The 9,581-nt window shown below is 57.3% G+C and overlaps 2 protein-coding genes across 3 annotated transcripts in view; one reads left to right on the forward strand and one right to left on the reverse strand.

Moving 5' to 3' along the window:
- YBX2 (Y box binding protein 2) overlaps positions 1-5,833 on the forward strand; it is a 25,802-nt gene extending 19,969 nt beyond the window's left edge. Inside the window, exons 2-11 of the mRNA XM_010847499.1 lie at positions 71-157; positions 230-306; positions 814-877; positions 2,301-2,334; positions 3,171-3,260; positions 3,839-4,123; positions 4,296-4,399; positions 4,663-4,840; positions 5,263-5,347; positions 5,444-5,833. Of these exons, the coding sequence (XP_010845801.1) occupies positions 71-157; positions 230-306; positions 814-877; positions 2,301-2,334; positions 3,171-3,260; positions 3,839-4,123; positions 4,296-4,399; positions 4,663-4,840; positions 5,263-5,313 (970 nt within the window). The 3' untranslated portion in view covers positions 5,314-5,347; positions 5,444-5,833. The remainder of the gene's footprint in view (positions 1-70; positions 158-229; positions 307-813; positions 878-2,300; positions 2,335-3,170; positions 3,261-3,838; positions 4,124-4,295; positions 4,400-4,662; positions 4,841-5,262; positions 5,348-5,443) is intronic.
- A 244-nt stretch (positions 5,834-6,077) lies between these two features.
- The window catches only part of SLC2A4 (solute carrier family 2 (facilitated glucose transporter), member 4), a 6,103-nt gene continuing 2,599 nt past the window's right edge, over positions 6,078-9,581 (reverse strand). The window contains exons 6-11 of one of the 2 annotated variants that reach the window (XM_010847339.1): positions 9,437-9,581; positions 9,163-9,350; positions 8,871-8,975; positions 8,619-8,720; positions 7,945-8,148; positions 6,078-7,397 (exon numbers count right to left, since the gene is read on the reverse strand). The exon at positions 9,437-9,581 is cut by the window's right edge and continues 10 nt beyond it. In XM_010847339.1, the coding sequence (XP_010845641.1) occupies positions 7,194-7,397; positions 7,945-8,148; positions 8,619-8,720; positions 8,871-8,975; positions 9,163-9,350; positions 9,437-9,581 (948 nt within the window). In that variant the 3' untranslated portion in view covers positions 6,078-7,193. The remainder of the gene's footprint in view (positions 7,398-7,944; positions 8,149-8,618; positions 8,721-8,870; positions 8,976-9,162; positions 9,351-9,436) is intronic. The other variant, XM_010847340.1, reaches the window with a different exon arrangement.

Genomic DNA, 9,581 nt, shown 5'->3' on the forward strand with positions numbered 1-9,581 from the left:
GGCGGCGGGGCGGGCAGCGGCGGGGTCGGAACGGCCTCGGGCCCAGCTGTTGGGACCCCCTCGGCGCCAGGCCCCCGCACCCCTGGCAACCCGGCGACGGCGGCCTCGGGAACCCCCGCGCCCCTGGCCCGGAGTCAGGCGGACAAGCCGGTGCTGGGTGAGGGGCGGGGCGCGTGCCAGGGCGGCTCTAAGGGGGAGGCGGGGGGGGGGGGTCGACGGGCTGGGGGAGGGGCATCGTGGAGCCCGGCGGGGTCCGGAAAGCCGAAGGCCGGTACGGCTCGAGGCTCAAAGGACCAGCGGACCGTAGTGAGTTTCCCTGGTGGGAAATTCTGCAGTGTCTTCCTGGGTGAGACGGAGTGGCTGGCCGGTCCAGCTAGGGTCTGACCACGCCCCCGGGGCGGGAGACTTGATCTTGTTGATTTGGGCTAGTATTAGGTAAATATCTGAGCCCGGGACGCAAGTGCACTAGTGACCCTTACAATAGGAGGGCTAGAGAGACCCCAGTTATGACCTGAGGGCTGAACTTCGTGGACCAAGTAAGTACCCGCTTCTAGGTTAAGGGCCTAAATTTGTAGGATGTGAGAAGCATGCCTTAGAATTGGAAGAGGTTTGAAACCCTGAGCCCCGCTGTAGGGGCGGTTGCATTTAGTGTAATTGGGTAAGAATGCCTTGGAGCTACTGGGTAAAACCTGGTTGGCATGAAGTTTAGCTTAATAGATAATAGGTTGGTTAGATTTTGGAGTGTCCCAAAACTGAGTCCAACTCCATCTCTTCCCCCTATCTTACTGCCCCCACTGCATCTCTGCCTGGCAGCAATCCAAGTCCTGGGCACTGTCAAATGGTTCAACGTGCGGAATGGTTACGGATTCATCAACAGGTATCTGAGGAACCCAGGGAGGGAGTGGAATGGGTGTCTTCCAAACTGATCTATGGGACTGGACACCTTCCCAGCCTCATCTCTACCCCTACCAAGGCACATGGTTGCAATGTCCAGCTGATGCTGATTGAAAGTCTTTAACCACAGCACAGATGTGGGCATGAAGAAGCCTTCTCCACATCTTCAAGGGCAGCGGAGGGTTAATGATCTAGGAAGTTGGCAAATCTGGCTCTGATCCTCGCAGCTGGTGTGTGTCACCTTCTGGTTTAGTTTGCCGCCGCCTTTGGGGCAGAATGTACCTGCTCTCTGTGCCTCCGGCGAATCCTCACTCTCCTCACTCATTTCCTGTTTCGAGCAGCACACATAGCACTCTCATAACTCATCTCCCTTAGAGAGCTGTTAGCTCATTGAATGCCCCATCTGACGGGACTGAGTCTGGTGGGGGTTGGGGAAAGAAGGCACCAGCCCAGCCTGAAGCTGCTGCTTTCCTTCTACAGCACCCCCGCACCCCCAAACTGGGAGGGCCCACAGTGTCAGATTCTGAGTGGAGTCAGGTCTCCCCCAGTGGGCCCTTCCCCAGTCCAGGCACCCTGCCCAGCTCAGCCCTCCTGGGAGGCCTCAGTTCCCTCTTAGCAGGCTGACCTTTGTGCAGATCCAAGTGCTTTAAAGCCAGAACACTTGTTCTAGGGAAGGGTCCTTCTCTAATTCTGGAAACTGAGGACTCCTGGGAGGTTCTGAGGGAATACCTCTTCACACCCACCCCCCTACTGGGGTGCTAGGGTAAACTAGGGTGATGGGCAAGGTAGTGACAGAGAATGATTTAATATCTTTTCTCACCCTTGATCTCTTGGTGTGCTGAGAGGGGGCCTGACCCTGGGGTTCACCTCCAGGCTGAGAATAAAGTTTTGTGGGCTGTTTGGAGCCAGTTCTTGACACATTTTCCCCTCCTCAAAGGTGTTCTGCACCTCTGCTCCTGTCCCTACTCACTCCCTCCTTGACTGCAGAAGGAAGGAGACTGAGAGGAATTCTCCACCCGTGGATTGGGGAGCAGGGGTTGTTGGCTGGGGACAGTGACACCCAGCACTACCAGGTTCTAAGGTGCCCTGGGGTAGAGGGTGGAGAGGGTGGAGAGCTCCACAGGTAAAGGCTGAACCAGCTCCTTCAAGGTGCCTTTGCTGACCCTGCAGCCCTTTCCTCATGAAGCCCAGGTTTTTCATGGAGGTTTTAGGGATCTGCTCTTCATACCCGCTTCAGGGGGCCCTATTGGCTCTTGTCTCACTCTCTGGGCCCTGTTTAACCCCAAGCAGCAATGGAAGGTAGAGAGGATGGGGCCACAGGTCTTGGGAATTGGCAGCTAGGGAGGCCTCAGCAGAGGTGAGTGCCTTACCAAAATCATCACCTAACACCCCATCCTGTCCTGCAGGAATGACACCAAGGAGGATGTTTTTGTTCACCAGGTAAGAGCTGGGATGGCTTTGTGAGGGGAGGAACCCGCCCTCCCTGATGGTCTTTGCCACTGTCCTCTTAGCAGCACAAGTCCTGGCTCTCCAGCTTTCACCTCCCACCAGGAAATAGTTTCCTATCCATCCCACAGGTGCTGTACTAACTACATTGGCCCCACTTGGGTTGTCTCTGTAAGAAATGTGCTTGTTGCCCTCTGGGCACGGCACGGCTCACTCCCTTCTGGGACCTGTGAACATCCCAGGAACGAATCACAGGCGGTGTCCGAGGGAAAGGACACAGGCTAGCGCTACTTGGGCGCAGTGGTTCTCAAAGTGTGGTCCCCGCACCAGCAGCATCTCCTGACATCTGGATTCTCAGGCCCACCCCAGACCTAGCCAATCAGTCAGGCTTGGGGGCGGGGCCAGCTGCCTGTTTTAACTAGCTCTCCAGGTGATTGTGATGCCGGCACAGTTTGAGAACCACTGCTTTGGTGGAATGCGCGCTCAGTGGGACTGAGGTAAGAAACATAGTACGTGTTACCCACTTTGCAACTTAAGACTATCGGCTTTTTGTTTGGCTTTTGAGTTCATGTTTCTTGCTTCCCTTCTGGAAATCCCTGAGGGGTCAGGGGAAGAGGGAGTGAGTCCTGGGGACCGTGGTAACTACACAGTTGTTCCAAGGCCCCTAGTCTGTGGCTTTTCCCCTGCTGAACTTTGCCTTCTCCTTGCTTCACACTCCAGCCCCAGCTCACAAGTAAAATTTTGAAAACAATGGAAGTGGGTGGTGGGCCCCACAGGGGTGCGAGAGATCCCGGCCATTCTCACCTTTCTCCTGGCCTTTCCTTAACCAGACAGCTATTAAGAGAAACAACCCCAGGAAGTTTCTGCGCAGCGTTGGGGATGGGGAGACCGTGGAGTTCGATGTCGTGGAAGGAGAGAAGGTTCGGGGGCTGTGGTTGGAGAGCCCGCCAAACCAGGGGAGGGTGCCCTGGAGGTTCCCCCCACAGGCTCTGCCCGGGCAGCACAGGCTGTGGGACTAGGACCGTGTTCTCAAGCAGAACTGTCGTCCTTAAGGCTCTGGCTGCTTCAAGGGGTGTCCTAAAGAAGGTGCCCCCGTCACAGGGCTCTCTCTGCAGTTCAACAGGCCCATGTCTGTTCTCCATGGGGCACCTGTGCCCATGTTCTCCTCTCAGAATCAGCCCTCCAGGAGATGCTCGCCTGCTGCCAGCCCTCTTTCTCCATCCCCACCACACCTCCAGGCTAAGCCTCATGAGGGTCCAGTGGCAGTTATTTCAAAAGGACCAGTTGCAGATGAGGCCCCTTCCAGAAGGGTCCAAACACCACTGGCCCCTGCTCCTCTGGGGAGGTGGAAAGAACCAGAAGTTAGAGGAGCTGGAGAAGGGGCAGTTACCTGGAAGGATGGAAGACAGTGATTCAAGCCAGACTGGGAGGTTGTGCATCTGTTGTGGGAGCTGGTTCTCACCAGTTCCTCCCCACCTCCTCCCCACCTCCTCCCCAGGGCGCAGAAGCTGCTAACGTAACTGGGCCTGGGGGAGTGCCAGGGAAGGGCAGCCGCTATGCCCCCAACCGACGCAGGTTCCGCCGATTCATCCCCCGGCCCCGCCCAGCTGCCCCGCCACCCATGGTGGCAGAGGCTCCATCGGGTGGAACAGAGCCAGGCAGCGAAGGGGAGCGTGCCGAAGACTCCGGGCAGCGGCCCAGACGACGGCGCCCACCACCCTTCTTCTACCGACGGCGCTTCGTGCGAGGCCCTCGGCCCCCCAACCAGCAGCAGCCTATAGAGGTGAGGGGGACTGACAACATGGGAACCAGATGCCCACATCCTGGAAAAGGAGCGGGAGTTAATGAGGCTGGATCCCAGAGGAAGTGGGGTGGAAGGTGGGCTGGGAAGAGCTGTGGACACCAAAGCAGCTGGTGCCACCCGGCTCCCCCCCCCGGCCTTTGCATGTCCCCAGGGCACAGACGGGGTAGAACCCAAAGAGACAGCCCCGTTGGAGGGAGACCAGCAGCAGGGGGATGAGCGGATACCCCCACCCAGATTCCGGCCCAGGTACCGAAGGTAAGACTCCCATTCCTGGGCCCTGGCTTCCCCTTCACCAGCCAGTGTGGGGACCCAGGGATGGGAAGGGAAGGGGCCTGAAGCCAGAGGTCAGGAGGGCCAGGCCACTGAGCCATTACTGCCCAGGTGCCCAGGGTTAGCAGGCACCCCTGGGATGGGAAAGGAAGGCAGGCTAGTCTGCCCCTGCTGGGGGGATCCTAGGAGGGAGGGACGTGGTCTGCACTGGGCTCCTGTCCCTTCAGGGTCCTCGCTTCTTGCCCCAGGCCTTTCCGCCCCAGGCCACCCCAGCAACCCACCACAGAAGGTGGGGATGGAGAGACCAAGCCCAGCCAAGGCCCCACTGATGGCTCCCGACCTGAGCCCCAGCGTCCACGAAACCGCCCCTACTTCCAGCGGAGACGGCAGCAGCCCCCGGGACCCAGGCAGTCCACAGCCCCAGAGGTGAGGACCTGGGACTGTCCGTGTGGGGGTCCAGAGAAGGAAAGAAAAGCCTGGAGCCAACTTTCCCCTGTCCCTTCTTTCCCCACTCCTGTCTTCCTTTCCCTTTCCTTCCCACTCTCTTTGTCCCCACTTCTCCTGGCCCTGTCCCCACTCATCCTGGCTTCAAGGCAGCCTGACACCCAAGAGCCAGGACTACCAGGTCCATCCCTGGCAGCCACCCCCCAACCCACCCACCAGGAAAGCCCAGCAGAGGTGTTGGAGCCCACATCGCCCCCTGTAGACTCCCTTGGCTCTGCTGGAGCCGCAGCACCAGCCTGTGGATGGGAATTGAGGGAGGAACGGGAAGAGAAAAGGTGCAAGAGGTTGAAGCTGGGGGCCCTGAAGAACAAGAGGGTCTCAGCCGACCACCTTGTTCTCTCTAGACCTCAGCCCCCATCAACAGTGGGGACCCCCCAACCACCATACTGGAGTGATTCCAACTCAAAGGACACCCAGAGCCACCGTCTGGTGAGTGGCAGGCCCCGGGCTGGGTACTCAGAGGTGGGGGTGGGGCTGGGTGGTGGTAAGTTGCTGGTGTGACTTTTCCATCTCTCTTCCTCTCAGGTATCTGCCAGTTTTTCCAACTGACCTGTATTCTACCCAACACCTCCCTCCCCTCTTTCCCATAATTTGTGACATCAAAACACCGGCTTTTCCCCCCATTCCTTGAGACTCAGGAGGGCCAAAGCAACAGCCTTTTGTTTTTTTTTTTTTTCCTTTCTCCCTTACCAAGGGTTGAAGGAAGGGATCCATCCTTATTGTTCAGAGGCATCAACTCCCTCCCCTAAATCAGGCTGAGAAGGAACCAGCCAGCTCTTCCCTCCTCCTGGTTGTTTTTCTTTCCCACCCCAGTTTATTTTTTGTTTCCCTGCTCCCCCTACCTCTGAAGCCATTTTATGAACTGTCATGTGCCACCTGAGCCTCCAGTAAAAACAAAAACGGGCTTTCCTGTTGTCTTGGTCTCTGCCTCTTTTCTGTTCAGAGCCTTGTTGGTAATGCACTGTTGAGGGTGGCAGGAGGGAGAGGGGTTCGTAGGCAGGGCCTACTCTCGGATCCTTGTTCCCACGGTTCTAGCTGTGCAGCTCTGCAGAAGTGCCTTCATCCCTGGGACACTGACTTTTCCCATCTGTGAAATGGGACTGTTGCCTCCCTGGTAGAATGAGTGATTCCTGAACTGCCAAGAGCAGGGTCTAGCACCTGCAGCGTCAACTTACTGAGGCTTTACTACTGTTAACAAAGGCAATGATTCCAGATCTTAAGTGGAGGCATGAGTGACAGCGTCCAGTCCAGAGGATTCTGTGGCCTGGAACTGAGGCAGGATGGAGAAGAGGCGGGGGTGGGGAGGCTGTGGTCTGGGTCTCAGCCCGTCTTGGAGTGCCTCCACACAACAGCATGCATATCTCATACAGTAACTTTATATACGGATCTCTCTATATATACATTTAGTACAACAGACCTTCAGTTTCTTCTCCCTGCCCCTGCTTTTTCAAACATATACAAAAATATCTGAAGGCTCCTCCCAGCCCAGTGTTTACAGGCAGCCTTTCAAATCCCTCTTGCCCTTAGTTGGTCAAAAGCCTGTGGGTATAATACCCTCCCAGGATGGGAGAGGAGGGAAGAGCTGGGGCCCCCACCTGGCAGCCTTGGGGAGCAGCGGGGGTGGAGCTCAGAACCCTGAGTCTAGAGGAGAGCCCACTGTCCCTTCCTCTCGCCATGGATGGACGCATGTTCCTCTCGCCCTGGAAGGCTGAGCAAGAGGACTGAGCCTGCCCTGTGAGAAGTGAGATTAGATCTTGGGAAGGGGGGTGTGTCCTTTGCCCTGGAGGGGACAGACGGACCCCCTCCCCTTTCACCCAGAGTCTGTGGCAAGAATTCCGAGGAAGTGCCAGAGGGGGAGGAGTCCAAGGTGGCAGGAACTGGATCTGTCTTCTGTCCTGCTCTCGGCTTTGGTTCACCCCCACTGGAAAGTCAGTCCTAGAGTCTCTCCTCCCTGTAAACCCCCTTCACTAGCCAGGGCACAAGTATTCTGGAGCTGAGGTGGGGTGGGGATGGCTACTGAAGAAGGAGGGGATGGAGGGGAGACCCACCCCCACAGCCACTGCCTAACCACAACACAAATAATCCAAGAGGTCACACGAGGGGAATGAGGGGGTGCTCAGACCACCGTTCCCTCCAGCTTCCCAATCCCACCAGGCTGCAGGGGTTTTCTCTGCCCTGGAAGTAATGGGGAAGAGAGGGTTAAAGTGCTGCAGAGAAAAGGAGGGGGGTCTCTGGGCAAGTGGAGAGAACTGGCTCTCCCACCCCTCTGTGGCCCTCAGTCATGCTCATCTGGCCCTAAGTACTCCAGTTCTGTGCTGGGTTTCACTTCCTGCTCCAGAAGAGAAGGTGTCCGGTGGAAAACGGCTGAGATCTGGTCAAACGTCCTGCCACGGGTTTCAGGCACTTTTAAGAAGGTGAAGATGAAGAAGCCAAGCAGGAGGACCGCGAATAGAAGAAAGACGTAGGGACCCATAGCATCCTGGGACAAGTGGAGAAAGAGGTGTTGACAGAGGGGAGGGAACGGGTGGCCTTGGGCAAGCCAGGACTAAAGGACTGGCTTGGGGCCAAAGATCCTCACAGGGAACTGGGACACTGCACGAAGCAGGTGGCTCCTTGGTGGGCAATGGAAATTGCCAGGAGAATTTAGTGAAAAGAGAATTTTATGAACCCCATCTCTCCTGGTTTTTCCCTCTCTTTCCATCCTGAGTTACTGCACTCAGTGGATTCCTAGCCATTTGCACTATTAATACGAAGTTTGTAATTTTACTCCTAAGTAAGTTATGCCAGTAGTTGGCTTTGAAGACAGCTCTGTTGTTTTCCATCTAGCTCAGTTCCCTTCTTTGCTTTGATTCTGGTGGAGCAGGCGGTCTTCAGGACCCATGTGGTCCACTAAAGTGAGCCCCCAACCAGCAGTCTATGGGCGAGGCGGGGTGGGGGGATGCTGAGTGGAAAGCATCTGGGCCAGTGATGCGTTGCCCTCCTCTGGCTGATGGTGTGGGAGATGGGGGCGGGGGCAGGGGACCTACCGCCACATACTGGAAACCCATGCCGATGATGAAGTTGCATGTCCAGTTGGAGAACCCAGCCACTGCCATGGCCGCTGGGCGGGGTCCCTGGCTGAAGAGCTCGGCCACGATGAACCAGGGGATGGGGCCAGGGCCAATTTCAAAGAAGGCCACGAAGCCAAAGATGGCCACAATGGAGACATAGCTCATGGCTGGAACCCGCTCCTGGGGGCCGGGTAGGGAGGGTGGACAACTCAGGTCAGGTCTTTCAGGATCTTCCTTTGCCCTCCACCCAGGAAACTGGCATTGACCCTACCAGCCATTCACAGGCAGGGGACTGCCACCTAGGTTAGAACATGCCTTCAAGCATTTGACATTCAGCTGGCTACCCTGTGCTGATTCAGGATCTTATGTCGATTCCCCCATGATTCTAGAGCTGGGTTCTTAGGAATTACTGTTCTTGAGGTTTGACAGGGGCTCTCCCCACTGGCTGCCAGGCTAATGCTACAGTGTCCTTCTAGAGCAGGAGGAAGTGCATGCAGCCTGGGTCCCTCAGGGGCATGGTCTTGGCACACGGCCTGGGCCCAAAGTCAAAGGCATGTATGTTGAGGAATGACCCTGGCTGTCCACAGAGCCCCCTGGGGCAGTTCCCCAGGATTGGGAGGCTGGTCCCCTTCCCTCTTCTCAGGCCTCACCAGCAGAAGCAGAGCCACAGTCATCAAGATGGCGCAGCCACACATGCCTGCCAGGCCCAGGAGATGGAGGGTCCGGCGCCCAGCCCGTTCCACCAAGAACACCTGCAGAGAGAGTCAGGGCTTGCCAGGGGCCTTCAGGGCTTGGGACGTGGGAGGGATTGGGTGGTTGGGGTCAACCAAGGGTTGGACCTTTAGGACACCCAGTTATGTCCAGAAGCCAACGGTGGGACCCTTCCAGAGGCCAGCAGTTACCGAGACTAAGGTGAAGACTGTGTTGACCATGCCAGCTCCAATGGTGGCATAGGCTGGTTTCTCTACCCCCGCTGACTCAAAGATGCTGGTGGAATAATAGAAAACCTAGAGGTGGGCCAGAAGAAAAGGTGATGACAAGGATGTTCCTTCCTCCCTTGAAGCCACACCAAGCTGGACTGACTCTGAATTTTAACGAAGCAGGGGCTTGCTCCCTTCTTCATTCCTCTGGGGCTATTCCCTAACCCTGCCCCTCTTGGAGGTGGCTGCGTCCACACCACATTGATGCCCGTACCGCATTGATGCCTGAGAGCTGCTGGCTCAGCTGCAGCACAATGGCGATGACGAGGGGCTGCCGATGGGTGTGGCTGCCCAGGAGCTGGAGCAAGGACAGGGGCCGCTCACGTTCCAGCTTCCGCTTCTCCTCCTTCAGCTCAGCCAACACCTCAGACACGTCGGCCCAGCCCGTCAGGCGCTTCAGACCTGGAGGTGAGGGGGGTCAAGCCTGAGAGGGCAGGCAGAGGGCCTGGGAGAGGCACAGGTTCCCGCAGGATGGCACGGGAGCTCACTCTTTCTGGCGGGCCCCTCCAGGTTCCGGATGATGTAGAGGTAGCGGGGGCTTTCCGGGCAGAGGGGCAGCAGGACCATCTGCAGGAGGGCAGGCAGCACGGTGATGCCCAGGAGGAGTGGCCATAAGGTGGCTGTGCCCAGCAT

Source organism: Bison bison, unplaced genomic scaffold (assembly GCF_000754665.1).
Source record: "Bison bison bison isolate TAMUID 2011002044 unplaced genomic scaffold, Bison_UMD1.0 scf7180017864249, whole genome shotgun sequence".
Lineage (NCBI taxonomy): Eukaryota > Metazoa > Chordata > Mammalia > Artiodactyla > Bovidae > Bison > Bison bison.